This window comes from Mandrillus leucophaeus, unplaced genomic scaffold, assembly GCF_000951045.1.
Source record: "Mandrillus leucophaeus isolate KB7577 unplaced genomic scaffold, Mleu.le_1.0 Scaffold101, whole genome shotgun sequence".
Classification (NCBI taxonomy): domain Eukaryota; kingdom Metazoa; phylum Chordata; class Mammalia; order Primates; family Cercopithecidae; genus Mandrillus; species Mandrillus leucophaeus.
This window is the reverse complement of record NW_012098210.1, coordinates 4,580,723-4,607,092: the sequence shown is the minus strand read 5'-3', so window position 1 is coordinate 4,607,092 and position 26,370 is coordinate 4,580,723. Positions and strand designations below refer to the sequence as shown.

General features: G+C 37.8%; 1 protein-coding gene across 1 annotated transcript in view; it reads left to right on the top strand.

Moving 5' to 3' along the window:
* Positions 1–26,370, top strand: part of GPCPD1 (glycerophosphocholine phosphodiesterase GDE1 homolog (S. cerevisiae)) — a 57,986-nt gene that overhangs the window by 10,047 nt on the left and 21,569 nt on the right. Inside the window, exons 4-13 of the mRNA XM_011975390.1 lie at positions 6,572–6,647; positions 8,513–8,554; positions 12,571–12,694; positions 14,047–14,278; positions 17,051–17,213; positions 17,501–17,633; positions 19,078–19,132; positions 22,941–23,033; positions 25,546–25,623; positions 26,328–26,367. Of these exons, the coding sequence (XP_011830780.1) occupies positions 6,572–6,647; positions 8,513–8,554; positions 12,571–12,694; positions 14,047–14,278; positions 17,051–17,213; positions 17,501–17,633; positions 19,078–19,132; positions 22,941–23,033; positions 25,546–25,623; positions 26,328–26,367 (1,036 nt within the window). The remainder of the gene's footprint in view (positions 1–6,571; positions 6,648–8,512; positions 8,555–12,570; positions 12,695–14,046; positions 14,279–17,050; positions 17,214–17,500; positions 17,634–19,077; positions 19,133–22,940; positions 23,034–25,545; positions 25,624–26,327; positions 26,368–26,370) is intronic.

The following is a 26,370-nucleotide window of genomic DNA, read 5'->3' as shown; positions in this document are numbered from 1 at the left end:
TGCAATATTCTTATGAAATTGGTTTCAATGTGTTCTCTATAAGTGTACATTTTCAGTAACTTTTGTAAACTAGTTAGGGACCACTTGCAGAGGTTTTACTTTTGGTTTTGTTTTTTAATCCTTGTGTGGTGTAAATACATTTAGAGAAGTATATAGCCTGTTTTAAGTGAGTAATTAAAAAAATTATTTCACAGCAGCCATCTCTTAGTGGCTGTATTAACTCTGATCAAAATTTAATTGATTCTTTTTAGATTTTTTGAAAGATGTTATTGATAGACCCCTATCTTTTCTGGAGGCCTTTAGGATTATCTATTCTAAATCTGCCTGTTCACAATTCATTATTTTGGGATTGTTTTCATATTCAGAAAAGAAAAAAAAGTTAATCCTTTTCCATTTATTCTAAAGATACTTATTTGCTGAAAGGATTCTTTTCCTTCAGATTTTTACCTTTGACACCCTTGGGCTGCATATGAACAAGGGTTTAGGCAGGGGTCTAGGAAACAAATCATGGATTAGATCTTGTTAAAAAATGTATTTCCTTTGGGAGTCATTAAGTGTTTTTGTTACATGTGAAAAATGCAAGCAGCCACTGTTACCTCGTTCTCTTAGCCACCATTATACAAAGAAAAGAGAAAAAAATGACAAACCCACTTTAGCTGTCTTTTGCACCTATTACGTTTCTTATTCCAAGAATATTTTGTGAATATCCAGTAATTGAACTTAAATTACATTGTGGTTGATCATTGTGTTGGCTTTTCTTGACAATGGTTTCACTTTAACTTAAGAAAAGGGCATCTCATTGATTTGGCATGGGGTTATGCATCATGGTAAAGTTCTTTAGTATAACTTAAGCAATTATGTGTAAACACATAGGTCATAGACACAGCAGGCTTACCTGAGGATCCTGGTGTATGAAATTTAGCTTTGTAATATGTGAAAGCAACTAAATTTTACTTAGAAAGGGGAGTATGGACAAGAAAGATGATAATGAGTTATTTGGGCATAGTTTTCTAAAGTAAGACTATTGTCAACACAGGTCAAATTAAGCCAACCTAAGTATTTATCCTCTTCATTGAAAATGTAACCAAAAGCAGCAGATCAGTCCAAAATACCTTTTGAAAAAATTGGCAAGAAGTCTGCTTAACAGTAAAAACAAGTTTTTCCCCTTGTAATACTTGCAAAAGTTTACAGTATGTGTTGGTGAGTGTGTTTCTTTAAGTAGGTGCTCTGTATCGTGTACACATGTACCGTGTGATGCAGGGGCTGCCACGGTAAGTATGTTTTTCATGGAATCGAGTAAATAGCTACATAAAATCCCATGCATATGGCTACAGTTTTTTTCTCCACATGCCAGCTTAATGTGACACCTTAAAAAAGTCGGTGGCGCTTTTTAAATAAAGCATTTTTAATAGAAGTATTATGAAACTTTGTCTAGTTGTACATTGTCAAATAATAGAAGTAATGTGCAAGGCAGTTTAAATTGTGAAATGATGTAAATTATTGGAATACATAATGTTACGAATATAAAAAATGATAGGAAAATAAATAATGAAAGCATTAAAAAGCTGAAATGGGAGAAAGGTTAATGTTACTGGGGTGAAAGTTTTAGGAGGTAATCTACCCAGGCAGTTTTGGAACTAAAGCTAAAAGTTTTGCGATTATGGACAAGCCAGTTGACCTCTAGGCTTTAGCCTCCTCATCTATAAAACAAAAGGTTTGGACTATAGATTTATAGATCCTTTCATTGCAAAATTTTATTGAGTAAATGAAATTTTATCATTCATATTTTTCTCCCATGCATTGCTTTTTCTGGCATATTCCTTTTAGTTTAGAAGAGTCCTGAAATCCTTTTTCTCACTTTTTCACAGCTACATATTCTCTTTGTGAATTAGGATAAGGTGGTAATATGTTACATTTTAAAATAATTTCACAGATGACAAAACAAAATACTATCTTATTTGAACATAGCACACAAAAGTAGTGAGTATTCCTGGAATGAAAACATTGGTATGAATCTGCAGATAGTCCGGATGTCACATCTTCACCAAAGATACTTTTTGAATTAACATGTAATTTCAACATTTTTTTTTTTTCCGTGTCAACCCCTCTTTGCTTGTGGGTAGAATTAGGGATGTTTCCTCATAGTGAAATGTTAGCCAGTTTTTCATTATATCCTTTGAAATTTTTCCTTCATTTTTGTAGAAATACATCTTTCTTTTTCAGCACATATCTATGTTTCTGACTTTCATAGTTGCTAACATTCACTTAGATTCATTACAAACTGTCTTATTTTAACCTCTATCTCCCTTGAGTTTTAAGTCCTTTAACAAGATAATCAGTCACCTGCGATAGATAATTGTTTATTTTCAGAATAGTCTAGTTTGTTATTTTGTACAATAGTTTATTAGTATCTAAAATTCTTCTGAATGGTAAATACTGTCAGCTGTTAACTTGAGATTTGAACATTCTCAGAGAGTCTGTTGGCCTAGCTTCCTTTGCTTTACTCATGCCTAGATGACTATTTTCTTTTACTGGTTGTACTAAAAATAGAGAATTTTTTTTTTTTTTTTTTTTTTTGAGGTGGACTCTTGCTCTGTTGCCCAGGCCGAAGTGCAATGGGCTCACTGCAACCTCCGCCTTCTGGGTTCAAGTGATTCTTCTGGCTCAGCCTCTGGAAGAATCAATCTTGGGAGGCTCAGCCTCCCCCAATCTGTAGCTGGGATTACAGGCATGCAACCACCATGCCTGGCTAATTTTTGTATTGTTTTAGTAGAGACAGGGTTTCGCCATGTTAGCCAGGCTGGTCTCGAACTCCTGACCTCAGGTGATCCACCTGCTTCAGCCTCCCGGAGTGCTGGGATTACAGGCAGGAGCCACCACACGCAGCCTTGATTCCTCAGACCCCCCCTTTACATTCAGTTTGTTTTCAAAATTGTGGAAGGATAACAATCAGTAAAAGTTTTAAAAATTTGTGATATATGCAAGCAGTGATATTACATGGCTAGCTAATAATTTTGCTTGGTGATTTGTTAAAAAACAAACTTCCAATCTACATATTGGATAGTCTTATTTATTTCTCTCAGTGCTTGGTATAACTGAGTAATGTCAGTAACTGTTTAAGAAAACAATCATGAAGACTTATTCTTGTGGGAAGAAATTTTTTAAAATATTTTTGTTAATATGCATGTTTGGAAACATTTCTGCAGTCGTCTGACATTATGTATACTTAATTGTGGAATAACTCTGCCAGTACTGTTAATGGAATATTGTCTTAGATTGACATCATTACTTTTTTCTCCGAAGATCTATCTCCCATGTTACTCCAAAAAGCTTAAAATTTTGGCAGACTTTGTCAGAATGTGTTCTTTCAGAACTGTTTTCTTTTCGTAGATCTTAAAGAATAAGTTATTACAGATAATATATTAGAAAGTATTGCATGTACAATGAGACCAGGATTAAAAAATAAATAAATAAAAGGATTGCATGTTTTGGAGTTATCGCTGAGATTCTGAATTTCCCAATGCTCAGTTGTTAGTTTTTATTTATTTATTTTTTTGAAGTGGAGTTTTACTCTTGTTGCCCAGGCCGGAGTACAGTGGTGCGATCTCGGCTCATTGCAAACCACCTCCTGGGTTCAAGTGAGTCTCCTGCCTCAGCCTTCCGAGTAGCTGGGACTACAGGCATCACTGTGCCCAGCTGATTTTTATATTTTTAGTAGAGACAGGGTTTCTCCATATTGGTCAGGTGTTCTTTAACTCCAGACCTCAGGTGAGCCACCCGCTTTGACCTCCCAAAGTGCTAGTATTAGAGGAATGAGCCACCACGCCCGGCCTGTTAATTTTTTTTTAAGGAAGTAAAGCTGAAAATTTAAGATTGCCTTCTAAAGTTTAATAAAGTAGGTTTAACAACTTTGGAAATTCAGTGTATTTTAAAACTAGGTTCTTTTTTTTCTATATTGTAACAGTTTACCAACCAATGTGTGTTTGTAGTCTGAATGATGATAGACATAATTCTGTCATCTGTTTACCTGGCCCTTTGGACTGTTCCTCAAATATGCTATTCTATTCAAGTCTAGGTAGTTTTATGCAGTCGGGTAGTGGGTAGATGAGAGTGGAGTTGTTAAAATTGCTACTAAAATATGTTCCCTATCAAATTTAATCCAAAGGACTGTTCTTACCTGATTAAAGATACTGCTGTCAACAGTCTATAAAGTTCCCCTGACATCTGAATTAAAGCAAACTCTCTGCTATGCCAGCTGTATCTCTTTTTGACATTTAATATTATATTCATAGCACCCTTTTCTTTTTCTTTCTCTTTTTCTTTTTTGAGACACAGTCTCGCTCTATCGCCCAGGCTGGAGTGCAGTGGCGCGATCTCAGCTCACTGCAGCCTCCGCCTCCCAGATTCATGGGATTCTCCTGCCTTGGCCGCCCAAGTACCTAGGATTACAGGCATGTGCCACCATGCCCGGCTAATTTTTATATTTTTAGTAGAGATGGGGTTTCACCATGTTGGCCAGGCTAGTCTCGAACTCCTGACCTCAAGTGATCTGCCTGCCTCGGCCTCCCAAAGTGCTGGGATTACAGGCATGAGCCACCACGCCTGGCCTATATTTGCAACTTTTGAGGTTTAGAAAGTTTGATGTCTAAAAAACACATTTAAAAAATGTTTCAGGAAAAATGTTATAGTAAACATCATCTAGAATTAAATTGATTTTCTTTTTAGTATAATGGATATGAAAGTCACCATATTTTTAAAAGAGCAATTTCACATTACATTTTTTAAAAATCTACGCAGTCTACCAATTAAGGTGAACTGTTATAGCAGGGAAGTATTTAGCTAGAGAAAAAGATAATTTTATTTAGTATCCCAGAATTAATGATTTGAAGAAATATATAGTACTATTTTAGTTTTTAAACTTCAGAAGTTTGAGGATTTCAGAAAAGAATTTAGCCTGGTTATTTTAAGTGACAGGACTATTTCTTGCATTTAATACTTAATAATTTGCCTAATTTGTTACATATTTGTTATTGTTTGGCATATTATCAAATTTAATCAATATTAAAATCCTATGGAAAGTATAGGAGAATATTTTAGTCCATTATTAATGCCTTCTAAAGATAATAGAGAAGCTTTTATGCCTAGGCTTTTTAAGAGTATGTATAGGCTGGGCACAGTGGCTCACACCTGTAATCCCAGCACATTGGGAGGCGGAGGTGGGCGGATCATGAGGTTAGGAGTTCCAGGCCAGCCTGGCCAACATGGTGAAGCCCTGTCTCTACTAAAAATACAAAAATTAGCTGGGTGTGGTGGCACGTGCCTTTAATCCCAGCTACTCAGGAGGCCGAGGCAGGAGAATCACTTGAACTCAGGAGGCAAGGTTGCAGTGAGCCAAGATCATGCCATTGCACACCAGCCTGGGCGACAGAGCAAGACTCTGTCTCAAAAAAAAAAAAAAAAAAAAAGAGTGTGTGTAATATAATGCCTAGAAAAAGGCTCAAAGATTATATGTGAAAATGTTGATGGTGATTATCCCTAAATGGTATGATATGGGTGAGTTTTGTATTTTCTTTTTCCTTCTCTGTATTTAATTAAATTTCTTCACAGAACATATAACGAATAAAATACCTTGTAAGATTATAGTTTGAAAATGTGCTTCCAAAATCTGTATTTAAGAGTTTTATTTCAGCATGTAATTACAACTAGTGAGTTTCTTTTTAAAAATAAAAGGAAAATTAGAACACTTAAATTTTAGTCTTTTAGGTATACTCAGGGAACCTTGCATGGTTATTCACTATTGCATGTGTTATCAACACATAACTTTATGTTCTTTTTTAGTAGGGGAACCTGATAATGGAAAACAGTATGAGGAATTGTCACACTGTATGAGATTTTAGACTAAGGCATAAGAATGGAACTGGATGTTAGTTCCTCTTTTATCACACTTGCTCTTCAAGTTACCTGGCCACGTGTCCCTTCTAGAATTTCCTGTGTTCTTTAGAAACACGAGTTCCTATGATATGAGAAATCTTCCTGTTTTTCACTTAGTATTCTTAAATAAATGTAATAAAGAACTTTATTATGCTTGTTAGTTCCTTGAGTAGCCTGTGATAGTTGCTCTTGCAGTACTTGTTCCTACTATTTTTACTATCGTAGGCTTTTTCTAAATGCATAGAGCAGGAGGTACATACTTATCTAGCAATACCTCACTGATGTCTGACATACCAAAGAAAGTATATTTGATATTTATCTTAAGAATTAATATCAGTTAAAAATGAAAATTTCTTTGAAACAATTGAATATTGTAGGCAGATTTAGAAATGGGTTTGAGACAGTTCCGTGTGCCAGTTCATCTCATTTTTCTTTGTTTACTGCCTCTAATTTTCTTCCAGCATTTCATCGTGTTTTGTGATCTGGTACATTCCTGACTTTTGGCATATAATATTGATAATAAGATGAATCTTTTGGTCTCATATTTAGTATAAGATTTAGGCCACAAACATCTAATGGAGTCATGGGTAGAAAATAAGATATAAGAAATTATTGCAGACGTTTAACTTTTAAATTGCAGACTATCGGTGGTCCATGTCAAGTGATAGTTCACAAGTGGGAGACTCATCTACAACCACGATCAATAACCCCTTTAGGTATGGGCATTAACTGCATCTGTTTGAGGCATATGCATAAAGTTACTAATATGCTGCACAATGGCTTAGTGGGATTTAATAAATTTTTATTCTAAAGTTTAAGGTCAATGCATTGTCAGTGCTACAAATTTCACTGAGCATTTCATGGATCTTTCAAAACTGAACAGTTTTTAATTGCCTTTTAAAATAAACTGTATTAGAAATGTTTATCTAGATATTGTTGTTTTCTGGGATTAGATTAGTTTATGAAATATTTACTTTCATTTGGAATGGTTAGAAAGTTTATAAGATAGCATTCTTCTTGACTGAGCATCCACGGCTCTATTTGTTTACTTGCTCAGGCTTAGAGAACATTTGAAGAAAAAATTAATCCAAAACAAAGATTCTTAAATTTTTAACTTTGAATATTAATAGAGTAAGTTATTCTATTTTTTCTTTTCTTCTTAATTTTTTTTTTTTTTTTAAGAAACTGGTAAATACTTGAATAAACTTGTATGAATGAATTTGAATTTCTTAAATTCCCTGCTGGCTATGCTAGAATTGCTACTCAGAAAGTTGTTTTCTTTTTTTTGAAAGTTGTTTTCTTTTAAACACATTATCCACTCTTCTTATTCTTTAATATGGCATTTCTCTTCATACAAGTATTTTTGAATTTCCTTGTCCATATTGAAAATAGAATTTGAAGTTCATTTCACATACATTAAATTACCCACATGTATTCATCTATAAATTGACTCAGTGCTGAGAAACATATCTTTTAGTTTCTAGGTAAAGTTAAAATTGAAAGATAACTGGATGCTAGTTTTCTGGTTTAAATTAGAAAGCAGTGGGAGTTTCTGCTTTACCCCGGAGTAAGGACACATCTTGTTTAAACAGTATCTCATTCCATCCTCTTTATTGGATTTTCTTTTTGTATGTTTTAATACATTTTCGATACTGTATTTAGGATTTTTATGACAGTATACTTAAAATTATAATATTCCCATACTGAGGTTGGAACTTACTAGGTATTGAATGTTTTTAAAAAAATGTATTTTAAAGCATCTTGCAGTTAAATATATTTTGTTATGAGAAGTGGGATGATTTTGTTTGTCTTTTAGAAAGGAATGTATACTTTGAGAAATATAACTTTTGAACTTAAAAGCTGTGTGAACGTTACCAGAGAATCATTATTAGGAATTGTCACATCCATTTTGCAAATATTTCAGACTAATGTTTAAAGTAAACTGGGAAGGGAAGTAGGCAAGGAAGATAAATTGTATTTTACTCAGAGGGGTGGGGCTTTACAGCTTTTCTCATTGAGTTGAAATTTCTGTTAGGAGAAGGGGATGTGCTAGCATTTATTCTTTTGGTAGTTCCTCACAGCTCTGTACATACAGGTAAGTTCACGCTGTTTGTAAAGTAAAGCTTTTAACTGGCAGTAGCGAATAGTTGGGATATGAGGAGAATTACATTTGAGACAAGTTCAGAATATGCACTACATGAGAATAAGCATTTTAATTGTGCCAAGACCTTTGGTTTGAAAATCGAGGAGTTATCATGGTCCAGCATCCTGTGAGTCTTGTACATTGGTTAGTGTAGAAGTTAATCCCAGTGCCTCTAGAGCACCTTTCTGAAGAGTTTTCTTTTTCTTCCTTTTAACATAATGGATAATCAACAAAGTGTATAAGAACTATTACTGTTTGCTAGCCTCCTTTAAAGGGAATTCTTTATTGAGGGCTACAATAAATATGCTTATTCACCTTGGGCTGCTTTTAAGCTGTAGATTTAATATTATAAATGATCTTTAAGGTGGGTAATTTCTCTTATTCATTGAGTATGCATCAAGGGTTTTAACTAAATTTTCTATTTTCCTTAAATTCTAGAAAGCGAAATTATTATTGACGACGGACAATTTGGAATCCACAGTAAGTGAGACTGACTTATTTAAACGTTTACTGAAATGATTGAGATGTTACTTTACGTTTCATTGGAAGTATATAGCACAGGAAAATAGAACATACAGTCATGTGCTGCATAACGATGTTTTGGTCAAAGACAGACCACACACACAGCAGCGGTCTCATACGAGTATAATGGAGCTAAAAAATGCCTGTCGCCCAGTGACATGGCCGTCGTAACGTAGCGCACGTTATAGTACGGCACATTATGTTTTCTATGTGTAGATGTGTTTAGATGCACAAATGCTTACCATTGTGTTATGTAGTTGCCTATAGCATTCAGTATGCCGTACGGTGTTGGAATCTAGGAGCAACAGGCCACACCATCTAGGTTTGTGTAAGTAAGTACATTCCCTGATGTTCCCACAACAATGAAATCGTCTAATGACGCATTTCTCAGAACTTACCTTCATTGTTAAGCAATGCATGACTGTAGTATGATTTTGAAAATAGAGACTAGATCCAAAAAACAAATCCCTTCTGTTAAATAGTAAGTAGTTTCTAATATAATTCTTGTGCTTTAAAATGTTATCCTTTTGGTTTTCATTTGACTAGCAGTTTCAGGTGTATAATGTTATATAATTTAAAGTGTGTAGTATACTGAACTGCTAATGTAGCCTTTTACCTCTTTTATATTTGAAATTACATTAATGTTTCTAAATATCTGAAGTGTGAAATGTTACACTTAAGACTAAGTTTGTGAATTTTGTGTGTTTGTACATCTGCATATACTGTAAAATTCAGACTAACCAGAGTGTTCTAGTAATTCTGGCTGAATGTTTAAGTTAATTTGAGATAGAGTAGAAAATGCTTTAACTTCTGAATATGTTGAAAGTGTTATTTGTGTATTTTCTGTTTTAGCAAATACCATATCCTAAGAATTCTAATTATCTTCAGTGACTGGAATTCTTACCCCCGCCCACCCAGGCTGGAGTGCAGTGGCGCAATCTTGGCTCACTGCAGCCTCCGACCCTGAGGTTCAAGAGATTCTCTTGCCTCAGGCTCCTGAGTAGCTGGGATTATAGGCTCCTGCCACCATGCCCAGCTAAGTTTTGTATTTTTTTTTTAATAGAAACAAGGTTTTGCCATGTTGGCCAGACTGGTCTGAAACTCCTGACCTCAAGTGATCCACCCGCCTCAGCCTCCCAAAGTGCTAGGATTACAGGTGTGAGCCACCATGCCCATCTGGGTGACTGGAATTCTTCTTCTTCTTCTTTTTTTTTTTTTTGAGATGGAGTTTTCGCCCTTGTTGCCCAGGCTGGAGTGCAATGGCACAATCTTGGCTGACCGCACTCTCTGCCTCCCAGGTTCAAGCGATTCTCCTGCCTCAGCCTCCTGAGTAGTTGAGATTACAGGCATGTGCCACCATGTCCAGCTAATTTTGTATTTTTAGTAGAGACAGGGTTTCTCCATGTTGGTCAGGCTGGTCTTGAACTGCCAACCTGAGGTGATCCTCCTGCCTCAGCCTCCCAAAGTGCTGGGATTACAGGCATGAGCCACCGCACCCAGCTGGAATTACAGTGTATCAGGGCTGTTATATTAAACTGCATTCTCTTTTTTTTTTTTTTTTTTGCTTTTTTTGAGATGGAGTCTTGCTCTGTCACCCAGGCTGGAATGCAGTGGCGCAATCTCCACTCACTGCAGCCTCCACCAGCTGGGTTCAAGCAATTCTCCTGCCTCAGCCTGCTGAGTAGCTGGCACTACAGGTGAGTGCCATCACACCTGGCTAATTTTTGTATTTTTAGTAGAGATGGGGCTTTGCTGTGTTGGTTAGGCTGGTCTCAAACTCCTGACCTCAAGTGATCTGCCTGCCTTGGCCTCCCAAAGTGTTGGGATTACAGGCGTAAGCCACCATGCCCGGCCTGCATCCTCATTTTGAATGCTGTACTGTAGGAGTCAAAAGGTGGAAAGAGGGTGGGCGGAATTGTGTTTGTACTGACTCTGAATCAGAGATAAATTGCTGATAACCAGTTTGCTTTCCTGCTGAGCACAGGAAAGAACAGGCCTGAATGTTTTGGTTGTGGTTTTTATTAGGTATATGTGTTTATGTATTGTAGAAATGAACATGCTCTGGCAGTATTTAAATAGGAATTTGACATCTTTTCCTTGATTTTGTTTGAGATTGTTTATATTACATCAGAAAATAGTGTACAATACTTGAATAGCTTTAGTGTTAAGTGTTTTAGAGTCTTTATTACTTTCATAAGTAGTATTTACACTACATGTTTTGGAGTGCTTTATGGAGTAGTAGTTTTTGCTTGAGCTGTAATGCATGGTCTCACTTTGTCTTTTCTGGAAAAGAAAAGGTTAAAGTCCCACAGTTATTAAGCATTCTTAAGTTAGGAGAGAATTTCTAAGGAGAGAAGTTTCTTGGTATTTGTTTATTTTAACCCTGTTTATGAAAAAGCTTAGGTCCAAAACAGCTGACAGTTTCTCTGGTATTTATGAAAATTTTGTTACCTATATTAAGTAGGTGAGTAGCTTCAAGTTAATGCTAACAGTGTTGTCACGATCATGCAGTTTATTTATGGCAGAATATATAAATTTGAGAATATGGAATTGACTCACAGTTCTGTTCTTACCTTCTGATATCTCAGACCCCCAGGACTAGTGGCATAACTAGTTGCAGCTAAATATCTAAAGTGACGCTTTGGAAGTGTAACAGTGATCCCTAGTAGAACAGTTGCTAGGTTAGATGCTATCTTGGACCATGTGCTCTTTCTGAAATAGATTTGTATTATTTCAGTCATGGATTCAATGTGAATATTTTAATTTATTGGTGCTGTGACCTCATAGCTAATTATTAATATTCATTTAATTTCCCTCCCTATTTCATATAAAAGTTATATTTTAATGAAGAATTTAAGACTACCTGTGTATTTGCTTTGGGGAGAAGAGTACCAGTGTTAGGTAACCTCAGTGTATTATTACAGTGTGAATGTGGGCAGGGTGAGGTGGCTCATGCCTGTAATACCAGCACTTTGGTAGGCCTGAGGAAGGCGGATCACTTGACGTCAGAAGTTCAGGAGTTTGAGACCAGCTTGGCCAGCATGGTGACACCCTGTCTCTACTAAAAATACAAAAGTTAGCTGGGCATGGTGTATGCCTATAATCCCAGCTGCTTTGGAGCCTGAGGCGTGAGAATCACTTGAACCTGGGAGATGGAGTCCTCAGTGAGTTGAGATCACACCACTGTACTCTAGCCTGAGCAACAGAGCAGGACTCTGTCTCAAAAAAAAATGGATTTATTCCTTTTAGATTTTTTTCAAAGATGGTATTGATAGAACCAGGATCTTTTCTGAAGGCCTTTGGAATATGTATTCTAAATCTGTCTGTTCACAATGATTCATTATTTTGGGATTCTTTTCTTTTCTTTTCTTTTCTTTTTTTTTTTGTGAGACGGAGTCTCGCTCTGTTGCCCAGGCTGGAGTGCAGTGGCGTGATCTTGGCTCACTGCAAGCTCCGCCTCCTGGGTTCACGCCATTCTCCTGCCTCAGCCTCCCAAGCAGCTGGTACTACAGGCGCCCGCCACCGTGCCTGGCTAATTTTTTTGTGTTTTTAGTAGAGACAGGGTTTCACCGTGTTAGCTGGGAGAGTCTCGATCTCCTGACTTCGTAATCTGCCTGCCTTGACCTCCCAAGTGCTGGGATTACAGGCGTGAGCCACCACGCCTGGCCTGTTTTCATATTTAGAAAGGAAAGAAGTTAATTCTTTTTTTATTGTTATTCTAAAAATACTTATTTGCTGAAAGGATCTTTTCCGTCAGATTTTTACCTTTGGAACCTTTGGGTTGCATATGAACAATGGTTTAGGCAGGGGTCTAGGAAACAAATCATGGATTAGATCTCATTAAAAAATGTATTTCCTTTGGAGGTAAAAAAAAAAAAGTGAGTGTGAACTAGAATTATCAATGCATATAGGTACTTATTGTGTTGTTTAAAAAAATGTATAATAATTACTGTTCTTCATATTTATTCTGTCAGATGGTGTTGAAACTCTGGATTCTGGATGGCTGACGTGTCAGACTGAAATAAGATTACGTTTGCATTATTCTGAAAAACCTCCTGTGTCAATAACCAAGAAAAAACTAAAAAAATCTAGATTTAGGTATGACCATGTATATGTTTATTAGGCCATTTTTTTAAACTGGTGCTGTAGATTTCAGACTCAATTGGTTTTAGTCTTTAAGTTTACACAGTTTGGGATAATGTTACATATTCTAGTAACTACAGAGCTTTGTAATAGTGAACTACTTATCCCTGCTCAGGTTGCTACTGTTGCAGTTAGTCTTAATCTCTACATTTAGAACCAGAAAAAATTTGTTTATGTAGATAAGTGGTTTTCTAAGCTTATGTATTTTTATAGTTTCTATTTAAATTTTCATAGTGTAGCAGCAGTTTGTTTTAAAATTGATACAATGTGCCGGGCGTGGTGGCTCACACCTGTAATCCCAGCACTTTGGGAGGCGGAGGTGGGCAGATCACCTGAGGTCAGGAGTTCGAGACCAGACTGGCCAACATGGTGAAACCGCGTCTCTACTAAAAATACAAAAATTAGCCAGGCATGGTGTCGGGTGCCTGTAATCCCAGCTGCTTGGGAGGCTGAGGCAGGAGAATCGTTTGAACCCAGGAGGCAGAAGTTGCAGTGAGCCGAGATCGCAGCCCTGCATTCCAGGCAGAGCGAGACTCTCTCTCAGAAAAAAAGAAAAAATTGATATAATGGAAATGATTGTCTGCTACATAATGCCATAAAGAGAAAATATTTTTTGGAAATATTCTTCAGTGTTCTAAATTTTACTGTGTCTTGAAAATGAAAAATTTTCCACACAACAGAAAATTTTTGAATATTATGTATGTTTAATTTTTTTTATATATATATATTCTTTTGAGAGAAGATCTGGCTGTGTCACCCAGGTTGCAGTACAGTGGTGCAATCTCGGCTCACTGCAACCTCACCTCCCAAGCTCAAGTGATCCTCCCACCTCAGCCTCCCAGTAGCTGGGACTACAGGCGTGTGACACATGCCTGGATAATTTTTATATTTTTTGCAGGTGGGGTTTCACCATGTTGCCTAGGCTGGTCTCAGACTTCTGAGCTCAAGCAGTCCTCCCGCCTCAGCCTCCCAAAGTTCTGGGATTACAGGTGTGAGCCATTGGCCCAGCCCTGGATTTATTTATTTTTTAATGAAAGAATCAACAACCTTAGTAGGCACAATGGTCATTTATCCCATTTTAATACTTTGCAAAAATATATGTGGATAATAACATCAATATTTTATAAAACACACCTAATTCCTTAACCTGTAGTATGTGTAGTCTCTGCATCATGCGTTATTTTTGTTATTCGAAGATTTAGCATATTTGGGGGCACTTTAAAATGTAGAATTTAGGCAACATTTGTGTGAGTTTTTCGTTTCTACCACTTCTTGCATCTCATTATTATTATTTTTTTATTACATAGAGTGAAGCTGACACTAGAAGGCCTGGAGGAAGATGACGATGATAGGGTATCTCCCACTGTACTCCACAAAATGTCCAATAGCTTGGAGATATCCTTAATAAGCGACAATGAGTTCAAGTGCAGGCATTCACAGCCGGAGTGTGGTTATGGCTTACAGCCTGATCGTTGGACAGAGTACAGCATACAGACAATGGAACCAGATAACCTGGAACTAATCTTTGACTTTTTTGAAGTGAGTAGTTACTGCAGTGAGGGGATTGAGAAAGAATGCAGGGACACGCTTATTTTAACATATGTTTTGATTTTTATTTTAATCTAATTTGCGTAAAGCTAATTTTTTAGAGGTACGCTCCTCTGTACAGTTAAGCTTAAAAGACTTAGGGGACGAGCTTATTTTAACGCATGTTTCGATTTTTATTTTAATCTAATTTGTGTAAAGCTAACTTTTTAGAGGTATGCTCTTCTGTACAGTTAAGGTTAAAAAACTTAGAGTTATCATCTTCAAGTACTATTAAAAATATAATTAAGAGAACAGCAGTATTGCTATTTCACATCAAGACCAGATGTCTTTGATACCTGTCTGCTAAATCTAAACGTGAATGAATTGTATCCAAAGGAACCATGAGCAGTAAATAGAGACCAGGGCAGGGTTTTTACCTCTTGGCGGGCATACCAAGGTAAGAAGTGTGATCGAGTTCTCATTATGATGAAGCCTGTCGTTTATTGAGGTACTTTATTAGGATTTGTTGATGGGACTGACTTGCAACTTGATACTGTAAATATGTAATGATATTATAAAGTTTGTGCCAGGTTATTGACAATCTGTGCTGCTAATTTTCTGGAGCTACATGTGATACTTACACTAGTGCTTGCAGATCACTGGCTGTTCATATTTCCCCAACACATAATACTTGGTACATCCCCTAAGGTCCTAACTGCTGTCGGCCTGACTTAGTAGTGATATGTAGTGGTTTTCTTAGCCTCTAGCTCCACCTCCACACCCATTTATACTAGATTAGAGTTTAAATCTTGGAGGGTAGGGAATATGTCTTGACCACCAGTAGCCCCCAGCCCATTTCTTAAGGACAGAATTCAGGATGGATTTAAAAAAATCTAATCTTAAGCAGTAAGATCTGTGGGACTCTATTATAAAAATAAGAAGTTTTGATGACTTCTTTCTTTTTCTTTTTTCTCTTTTTTTTTTTTTCCTGGAGAGAGGGTCTTGCTGTGTTGCCCAGGCTGGAGTACAGTGACATGATCATGGCTCACTGCAGCCTCAACCTCCTGGGCACCAGTGACCCTCCTGCCTCAGCCTCCCAAGTAATTGGGATACAGGTGTGTGTGTACCACCACACCCAGCTAATTAAAAAAAAACTTTTTTGGCTGGGTGCGGTGGCTCACACCTGTAATCCCAGCAGTTTGGGAGGCCAAGGCAGGCGGATCATGAGGTCAAGAGTAAGAATACAAAAATTAGCCAGGTGTGGTGGCACTTGCCTATAATCCCAGCTACTCGAGAGGCTAAGGCAGGAGAATTGCTTAAACCCAGGAGGCGGAGGTTGCAGTGAGCCAAAATCACGCCACTGCACTCCAGCCTGAGCAACAGAGCAAGACTCCGTCTCAGAAATTTAAAAAAAAAAAAAAAACTTTTTTTTTTGTTGAGACAGGGTCTTTGTTGCCCAGGCTGGTCTTGAACTCCTGGGCTCAAGCGATCCTCCTGCCTTGGCCCCTCGAAGTGCTGGGATTACAGGTGTGAGTCTCCGCTCCTGGCCTGAATGTTTTCTTGTTGCTTCCTTTTAATAAACCTGCCTTTTAATAAACTCTTGAATGCCCTACCTTCCCTTTAATTTGGTTAGCATTTTTTGTAATAGTGTTTTATTCATAGACTAGGCTGATAAAATATCCAGTGTAATCTCAAAGTGAGTATAGTATTTGGTTTCCTAGAGAGTTGCTATCCCTATATGACTCTTGTGTAGACACATTTTTTTTTTTTTTTTTGAGATGGAGTCTCACTCTGTCGCCAAGGCTGGAGTGTAGTGGCGTGATCTCAGCTCACTATAAGCTCCTCCTCCTGGGTTCACGCCATTCTCCTGCGTCAACCTCCCGAGTAGCTGGGACTACAGGCGCCGCCACCACGCCCGGCTAATTTTTTTGTATTTTTAGTAGAGACGGGGTTTCACGGTGTTAGCCAAGATGGTCTCGATCTCCTGACCTTGTGATCCGCCCACCTCGGCCTCCCAAAGTGCTGGGATTACAGGCGTAAGCCACCATGCCTGGCCATGTAGGCACGTTTTTAGAGAATATGTTAAAAATTCACTACAAATATATCTTAGTCCTAAAACAACATAAAAGTGATTAGAAATTTTCGAGCAGTGCTTTAAATTTAAACTGAATGAGACTCCGTCTGGAAAATACATGCATATTTAAACTGTACAAGAAAATGTATTTAATTATAGAGAAGACATCAAGTCACTTGAATATAAATTTGATTGTATCTCTTTCTTATCAGTTCTGCCCAGAGATTCTCAGTTGACTTTAAGTGAGGTTTTTGATCTTTAAATTGAAAATATTGAATTTCTTTTTTTTTTGAGATGGAGTCTTGCTGTGTTGTCCAGGCTGGAGTGCAGTGGCACGATCTCAGCTCACTGCAGCCTCCACCTCCCGGTTTCAAGCATTTCTCCTGCATCAGCCTCCTGAGTAGCTGGTACTGCTGGCATGTGCCACTATGCCTGGCTAATTTTTTGTATTTTTAATAGAAATGGGGTTTCACTATGTTAGCCAGACTAGTCTCGAACTCCTGACCTCGTGATCTGCCTGCATTGGCATCCCAAAGTGCTGGGATTACAGACGTGAGCCACTGCACCTGGCTGAAAATATTGAAGTTTTTATGAAAAAAATACATATACATATTTCATATATAGGTGATATATATATGTATGTGTAAATTATGTATGTATGTAATACAGAAGTTTAAAAATTAAGATTATTTTAAATCTCATTTTTTCAGGAAGATCTCAGTGAGCACGTAGTTCAGGGTGATGCCCTTCCTGGACATGTGGGTACAGCTTGTCTCTTATCATCCACCATTGCTGAGAGTGGAAAGAGTGCTGGAATTCTTACTCTTCCCATCATGAGCAGAAATTCCAGGAAAACAATAGGCAAAGTGAGAGGTAAGTTTGAAGACACTGCCAAATAACCCAAGGGGTTAAGTTGGAATTTTAATTAGTTTCAAATTAAGTATTTGATAATGATAAAGATGAAATTAATAATTTGCTTTGGTATCAATTTAAGGAGCATGTCTGTTACATTTTCTAAAAGTTTTGAATCTTGATTTTTTTTGTTTTTGTTTGATAGAAACTGATAAAGCTGACTTGAGTGGTATTTAAATATAATCCAGCTCATAATGGCCCTTTTAATCGTTTTTGTTTTTGTTCCTCCCTCTTTTTTCCTATGAAAGTTGACTATATAATTATCAAGCCATTACCAGGATACACTTGTGACATGAAATCTTCATTTTCCAAGTATTGGAAGCCAAGAATACCATTGGATGTTGGCCATCGAGGTGCAGGAAACTCTACAACAACTGCCCAGTAAGTTGAATATTTGAGTAGAATTAGCATTTAGTGTAGCTCATGTTTGATAGAGTTATACTGGTTTTCTCAGCAAAGGTGAAATGATGTTTTTATTTTTTACCAAGGGAATTTAATGTAATTTGGTAATTGGAGTTAGAGACCAACCTTAAGATTCTGGTCAATTTTATAATACATCTACTGAATTGATAAGGAGGAAGACATTAAAAATTAAAAGACAGGAAGGAAAGCTTGATGCAGAAAGCTTTGGTAGCATCAGTGTGTGTGTCTGTATTGTGGTCCTTACTTTTGACGTGTTGCCCTCTCTCAGTCTGAGTTTCCGCATCTATAAAATGGAAGGGTTTGGATAGCATTATCCCAAGTCTAGAAAAGTGTGATTAAACTCAAGGAATATTAGTTAACTTGAACCTCAACCAAAAGATGCTCTCTCTTCTCAACAGATATTAGATTGTAGCCTGGAATAGTTGTCTTCCCCTTCTACTTTTATAAGTTTGTTTAATTACCAGTGCTATAGCTCATGCCTCAGATTTTCTACTGTAAATTTTAATTCCTCTCCATTTTGTTTTAAAGTGATGCTGTGGAGACGATTAGGATTTTTTAATTTTAAGGTCTATAAAAAACCATTTAAGGAAGAAGGACCCTCACCCGCCCCCACCTTTTTTGTTTGTTTGTTTTTGAGACAGGGTCTCTGTAGTTCAGGCCGGAGTGTAATGGCACATTCTTGTCTCACTGCAGCCTCAATTTCCGGAGCTCAAGCCATTCTTCCACCTCAGTCTCCCCAGTGGCTGGAACCACAGGCACGTGGTACCATGCCCAGCTATATTTTTGGTATTTTTCTATAGATACCAGGTCTCACCTTGTTGCCCAGGCCAGTCTCGAACTCCTGAGCTCAAGTGATCTGCCTGCCTCAGCCTCCCAAAGTGCTGGGGTTACAGGCGTGAGCCACCGCACCTAACCTCTCAGGCCCCATCTTAAACAATACATTTTCCCCCTTTCTGTTCTTATTATTAATAGATTTTCCACACTTCTATCCTGCGTGTGTGTCGGTTGTTTCTCATTCCCCCACAGTCTGCCAGTAGTAAGTCCTTTGGAGGCTGTATTGCAAGGAGCAGGTTTTTATGTCTCTATTTCTTCTGCCATTGAAAAGGATTAGTTTTACTGATCACTTTGCATGGCTCCAAGAAAAAAGTCCATAGTACAGGGCAAGTGTATGTTGTGTTGGCTATGTTGGTATACAGCTTGTAAATATCTATCATTGTTAGAGCTTGCATTTAAGGAATAAATTCCTAGTGACAGCCATAGTCATATTTGGGGGATGTCAAAATTGGCCTCAAAATACAGAATAAGTACCGTTTCCCATTGTTGAAAATACACTTTGCCTCTTTATTACATTTGTTTCTTTATCTTCCCTATAGTTTATGATAACTGTATTTCTTCTTTTCAGGCTGGCTAAAGTTCAAGAGAATACTATTGCTTCTTTAAGAAATGCTGCTAGTCATGTAAGTAACCTTTAAATAACTTTAGACTGCTGAGGTAGAGAAATATGGATCAGGGAGTCTCCTCCAGTTTTTATTAATAGTTAGAAAGGGGAAATATCTCTTGGCATTTATATTCAGGTCCATGGTGAAGATTGGGATAAAGACAATAGAACCATAAGCATCTTTTCTTTTTTTTTGAGACAAGGTCTCGTTCTGTCACCCAGGCATGGAATACAGTGCTGCGAACATGGCTCACTGCAGCCTCAACCTCCTGGGCTCAGGCAGTCCTCCCACCTCAGCCTCCGTAGTAGTGGGAATAGAGACAAGTGCCGCCATGTCTGGCTAATTTTTAAATTTTTTTTTCTTTTGTGGAGACAGGGTCTCACTATGTTGCCCAGGCTGGTTTCAAACTCCTGGGCTCAAGCGATCCTCCCGCCTCAGCCTTCCTAAGTACTGGGATTATGGGTATCAGCCACTGTGTCCAGCCAGCATCCTTTTTTGAGATAATAAATTTTGAGTAATTGAGACAAAAAAAAAAGTTCCCACTAAGCCTTGGTTTTCACTACCTGAATAATGTGCTTATTCAGATACTCACTTTGGAAAAAATGCCTTTAGAAAGATTTGATGGGACAGGCACGGTGGCTCACACCTGTAATCCCAGCACTTTGGGAGGCCGAGATGGGCAGATCACCTGAGGTTGGGAGTTCAAGACCAGCCTGGCCAACATGGTGAAACCCGGTCTGTACTAAAAATACAAAAAATTAACCGGGCATGGTAGCCTGCGCCTGTAATCCCAGCTACTTGCGAGACTGAGGTGGGAGAATTGCTTGAATCTGGGAGGTGGAGGTTGCTGTGAGCTGAGATCACGCCACTGTTTTCCAGCCTGGATGACAGAGTAAGACTTAGTCTCAAAAAAGAAAAAAAAGAAGGAAAGATTTGATGGTGATTTTATGTAACACTTGAAAAAAGTGTATCAGCTGGGTGTGGTGTCTCATGCCTGTAGTCTCACCTACTTGGGAGTCTGAGGCAGGAGCTTTGCTGGAGCCCAGGAGTTTGAGGCTGCGGTGAGCTATGATCCGGCCAGTGCACTCCAGCCTGGATGACAGAATGAGACTCTATCTCTTTAAAAAACAACAAAAAAAAGTATCAGTTTCTACCCTTGCATAGCAACTTGATTGTCTTCCTTAACTCCTTTTTTTTTTTTTTTTTAATCCAGTTATAAAGCATTAGAGTCTGTTTTTTAGCTTTTAGGATTTTCAGCAACTGCAACTTGGACATTTTTAATCAATAACCTGAGATTTTTCTCCCCTCTTCCTCTGTACTTGTCTGGACCGCCTCACATTCCAAAGTGAAACTAGGGGAAAAATGGAAGAACATCTCATTTTTTAATTTCCACTTTTTCCACAATGTACTCCATATGCTCTCAACTTTGCCTTGTAAAAAATAGTTCAGGAAGTAAACTTGGCTAGTCAGTGTTTAACCTCATTACTTACATGAACTAACATCTATTCTGAGGTGTACTTTTAAAATATTTTAACCTCTCTGAAATTGGAATGGGTTTACAACTTAGCTTTGAGTCATAATTTAATTGGCAGCATATTTCCCCCTCTTAGTGGTATGTAAAATAATGCATTTTAAAATTCATGACATCTTGAATTGATTATAATTTTAATATTTAAAATAGTAGTATATTGTTTTATCTTTGTTGAAAATATATTTATTAGTAGTATTGGGCTATAGTTTATAATTAATTTGGAACCAGTTTTACTGTCATGGCTAGTCTAAACATCATTTCATTAGCTATAAACATGATGGCCTGGTCGCCCAGGCTGGAGTGCAGTGGCAGGATCATAGCTCACTGCAGCCTCAACCTCCTGGGCTCAAGTGATCCTCCTGCTTTGGCTTCTCAAGTAGCTGGGACCACAGGCATGTGTCATCACACCTGGCTAATTGTTGTATTTTTTGTAGAGACAGGATCTCACTATGTTGCTCAGGTGGGTTTCAAACTTGTGGGCTCAAGCTATCCCCTCACTTGGCCTCCCTAAGTACTGGGATTATAGGCATGAGCCATCTTGCCTGGTGTGATGAGCCGGGTTTTTTTTGTTTTTTGTTTTTGTTTTTGTTTTTGTTTTTTTTGAGATGGAGTTTTGTTCTGTCTCTCAGGCTGGAGTACAGTGGCGTGATCTCGGCTCACTGCAACCTCACCTCCTAGGTTCAAGCGATTCTCCAGTTTCAGCCTCCCGAGTAGCTGAGATTGTAGGCGTGTGCCACCGTGCCCAGCTAATTTTTGTAATTTTGGTAGAGATGGGGTTTCCCCGTGTTGGCCAGACTGGTCTTGAACTTCCGACCTCAAGTGATCTGACTGCCTCAGCCTCTCAAAGTGCTGGCATTATAGGCATGAGCCACCGCACCCCGCCAAGAATTTTTAGACATGTGCTTTTTGAGAGACGATTTCATTAAGCCTTTTTCTTCCATATTCTAATGAAATCCTTTGTAACTCACAGGGATCACATTTTCAGAAGTGTTATTTTAATTGTTATTGAATTATTTTAATGTTAAATACATATCTGTGAAGATGTTTTGGTCTGTTATTGGCTTATTACTTAAACCTTACAATGAATTTTGGGATTAAGTTTTGTCTTCTACTAAAATTGTTTTCTAAAAGGATTATGGTTGTCTAAAACCAAACAAATTAGAAAGCTACAACTTAAAATGTTTCACAGAACTACTTGGGACTGGTAGGGTTTGTCCTCTTTGGTAGAATGGGTTTTTGGTTTTGTCTTGTTTCAAACAAGAGGTGCTAAGTTTCCCGCTTCAGAAGTCTGCAAGGAAGTAGGCTCCCTCGCCATAGTCTTGAACTCCTTTGACTCCAGTCTGTGATCATGTGTATTCACATGTTGAGTTCTACCCCTTGACAACTTAGAGCCGGTGTAAGGGGTAGAAATGCACCCACCTTTTCTAGTACAGCACCTCTGTGGGTCACAGCAAAGTAGTGTTGCAGAATTTTCAAACCTTCCTTCCTTCTATCGCAGCTGGCCTTCTTTCAGGAAAGGTGCATATTTGTATGTCAGTTTATGACATACAGACTTTAACTGAATTAATTCATGGGGGTGAGTGGATCTGCCTTTTTCTTTCTTTCTTTCTTTTTCTTTAATTTCAGTCCTGCTCCTTCTGTATGGATCTGGTTTTTAGAAATTTGGCTTTAACTATAATTCATGTCTTCCTCATTTGTTTGGCTCTCATTAGGAAACTGGACATGAGCATCATCTTTTTCCTGTTTCTGTTTTCTCTGTCTGTTCATCAGCAGTTATGGCTTCCTCTTTCATTCAGTACTGACATTTTGCTGAGAAAGGCTGTACAGTGGACTGCTCAGGTGCACTAAGGAGCAGAGCTAAGGCGCTTTGCAGCTTATTCCTTTCCTTTCCTCACCAAATCTTTCATGTTAGCTGTGCAGCTAAGGTTTGCAGGGACAGTGGGCAGCAATGTGAGGGATCCCTGAGCTTGAGGCACTTGTTGGGTTCCGTTTCTGCCGATAGCAGTTGTAGAAGTGACAGCCCGAAGGCTGTCTCACTGCCACTGAGGTGCCTCTGGATGTTTTAAAGTGAATCTGTGTCCTTTTTTTTTTTTTTTTTTTTTTTTTTGCCCAGGAAAAAGTAGCTGTGCTTTTGCAAAAGAGAAAAGCCATTGTTTTAAGAGAATACATTGCTTTTTAGAAAAAGTTTGTACAAGTCCATAATTTTATAGTGAACAAAAATTTCTTATGTTCTTGCAGTTTGAGATGTACTGTGTACCAGGCAATGTTTTTCAAATACTTGCTTCCTTCTATCAGGGTGCAGCCTTTGTGGAATTTGATGTACACCTTTCAAAGGACTTTGTGCCCGTGGTATATCATGATCTGACCTGTTGTTTGACTATGAAAAAGGTACGTTGAAATTTCTTCATTTCAAACTCTTAATGTTAGCTAAAAGGTTTAAAAACTGGGAAGTTTTAAAAATATTTTAAATTACTTATTAAATAGAATTGGTTAATTCATTTTTTTGGTGTATTCCTGCCAGTCCTTCCCTCTCATGCTCTTGCAACATTGAGACAGTAATGAGGTGGGATACTGCCTTCCTAGAGTAGGGTCTCTGTTGCTGAATACACTTTATTATGTTATAGAAAAGGGACATTCTAGGTGATTTCTGTGGTGGTGTGACTGTCTGTGCTACTATATTGAGGCAAGAGAGGAAGATATCATAGTGTTTGTTTTCTGGAATTCCAGCTGTTTCTGCTTCAAGCTTCTTCAATTAATAAAGCTAATGAGCCACAGTGAAAAATTCAAAAAGTGGTTTGGAGTTAGATGGCGGAGGGCCTCAGTGAAGAGGTTTAGACTCAAGAGCTAGGGAGGTAGGGAATACTTTTTAGCTGAAAAGGGAAATGTTCACGACTAATGTTTTGGTAGCTGATGAAATAGGAATGTCAGAGGACAGAGACTGCAGGCAGGGCGAGCAGCAATGTGGGCTACAGGAAGGGTAAGCCTGAATTGGAGTAGGGGACCAGAAGAATGGAGAAGAGGGCATAATGGGGGCGGGGGGAGGGATTCCAGAATGAGATTTAAAAATTTATGTAGCTTTAAAAAAACTGCAATTGTTTTTGTACAAACATAATCGTGACAATGATATAGTCCCTAAACGTCAGTATACTATGTAACCAAGTGATTTCTCAGGGACGTGGACGCTGAAACTGTGTTGGGTATTAATTTCCAACTGAGTTGATTTCAAGTTAGTCTAGTTTGCTAACATCACTGTACCAGATACTGCCTGTTGTATGAAAGAGTGTGACAAGGAACCTGGCACCACCTGCTGGTGAATTTTAATCAGAGTTCCTGGGGGTTGGATTATTATGATGTATAGGAAAGGACCCTTTTGTTTCTGCGAAATGGTATTGGAAGGAGGGAGGGAGGGAGGGGAGGGAGAAAGGGAGGGGGAAGGAAGGAGATGCATCTATTTAGATTACATGAGTAGAGTGACCAAACACATGGAACAGGTGGTTTTAGCCATGGAAGAACATTAATGAAAAGATAAATGAGAAAGAGTAAAGTGATAAATGATCTTATTAGCCAAGATTGAGATTAATTGATCTAGCTGCAATTTATTTACTTATTTATTTGAGACTGAGTCTTGCTCTGTCACCTAGGCTGGAGTGCAGTGGCATGATCTTGGCTCAGCCTCCACCTCCTGGGTTCAAGCAATTCTCCTGCCTCAGCCTCCTAAGTAGCTAGGACTGCAGACTGCTAAGTAGCTGGACCACGCCCAGCTAATTTTTGTATTTTTTAGTAGAGACAGGGCTTCACCATGTTGGCCAGACTGGTCTCAAATTCTTGACCTCAAGTGATCCGCCCACCTCAGCCTCCCAAAGTGCCGGGATTTACAGATGTGAGCCACTGCACCTGGCCGAGTTACAATTTACTTCTGAAAATCAATGAGAGTTCAAATATTACTAATGCCCCATTTTCACCAGGCTATATCTTGATCTGAAGTTGAACCTGAATGAGTTGAGAAATGAAAGCAATGAACTTTTATATTGAATTTTTATTTTTAAGCTGGTATTTTTCTTATAAAAACATTTCATGTTCATTAGAAAAAATGTAAGTATTTCAGAAGATTATGAAATGAAAAATAAATCTTTCCTGTTTTTCCTTGTTCTCACTGCCTTACTCTTAATAGTTTCTTATGTGTTCCAGAAAAACCTTATGTATGTACAGGTTCATACCAATGTACATGAATGAATATATATGTGGTGGATTTTAGTATATTTGTTGGACAGATGATTTATTGGTGATACCTTAATTCATTTCCTGTAGAAGTGCCTTCAACAGAGTGACATTGATCATTTGATAGACATTAAAACCTAATACAACAGATTTGCTTCTGGGGGAAACATGATAGCTCAGAGTGCTTGTTAAGTATTACGGTTTATAGCTAATCAGACAATTTTTTCATGACGTTTGATGTGTCTGCTGTTTTTAATCAAATATTTAAAAGTATTTGAAAAGATTAGAAACTTACAGAAATAAATTCTATATAGTACTTTCATATTGATTTCTAGTCATGTAGTATGGATAAGTATCAAAGAAAATGTATAGACAGCATAACAAGAAGTAGGGGAGATGACTGACTTCTGGTTCTATCTCAGTTGTCTTCAGCGCTACAGCTTTCTCCCAGCTCCTTTTTCCTTCCGGGTATTCTACACTGCAGTAAAAACGAAAGCCAGAATATAAGGGCTGGGAGGTGATGTTAGATTAGAAGGGGTCCCCCGCATGGGCTCAGTATGGCTACTCACTGTTATTCTCATGGTTGAGTAAATAGAGTTGCTAGGCCTGTCTAGTGTGAGCATTCAGTGATAATTTAGGGCTCACTTTTCTCTTAATTTTCTTTCTTTTTTTTTTTTTTTAGAAATTTGATGCTGATCCAGTTGAATTATTTGAAATTCCAGTAAAAGAATTAACATTTGACCAACTCCAGTTGTTAAAGGTAGTAATAACAACATGAAATGTAAATCATCCCTTAGTTTAGGACTATTGTACTTGGTTGTATATGGTTATGTTTTCTTTGCACATGGGGATGACTGTTATGTTTAATGTGTAGAGTGTGTGCTTTGGTATTCTGTTCTGTTTGGGAGAAGGGTTCTGTATTGATCCAGCTACCTTCTCCAACCATTTCCATGGACCCCATTGGTTTTTGTATATGAAGGAACAAACTAGACGTAAGTTTTTGTAGGCCATAGTGGCTAGCCCGTTCATAATCTTTAGGTTGCTTCTGTTCTGCGGTAGCCCTTCTTCATATAATGGTCATTATTTTACAGTAGGCCTTTTATGCAATAGTTGGTAAATAAATGTTAATTTCCAATACATTTGAATATTTTGTATCATATCATTTTACATGGTTCCTCTTCGTATCCCTATTAGGAACCTAAATAAATGCATGATTCCCTGTTAACAGTTATCTAGTGAAGAATTTTTATATTCTTCCCTAATTGAGTATTTGATTATTATCTTAAATATATGTATGCACATATAAAATATATACAGTGGCTAGTGCTTATTCTTATTAAACTGATAGTTCTACATTTTATAGGCGTTTTTATCTTGCTAGTTTTTCAAGTTATAGTTCTGTTAACCATCTCTTCATAAGCTAAGGCTTCCTTTCCAATTTCATTTTGTTTGTGTGCTTTCTAGCTCACTCATGTGACTGCATTGAAATCTAAGGATCGGAAAGGTA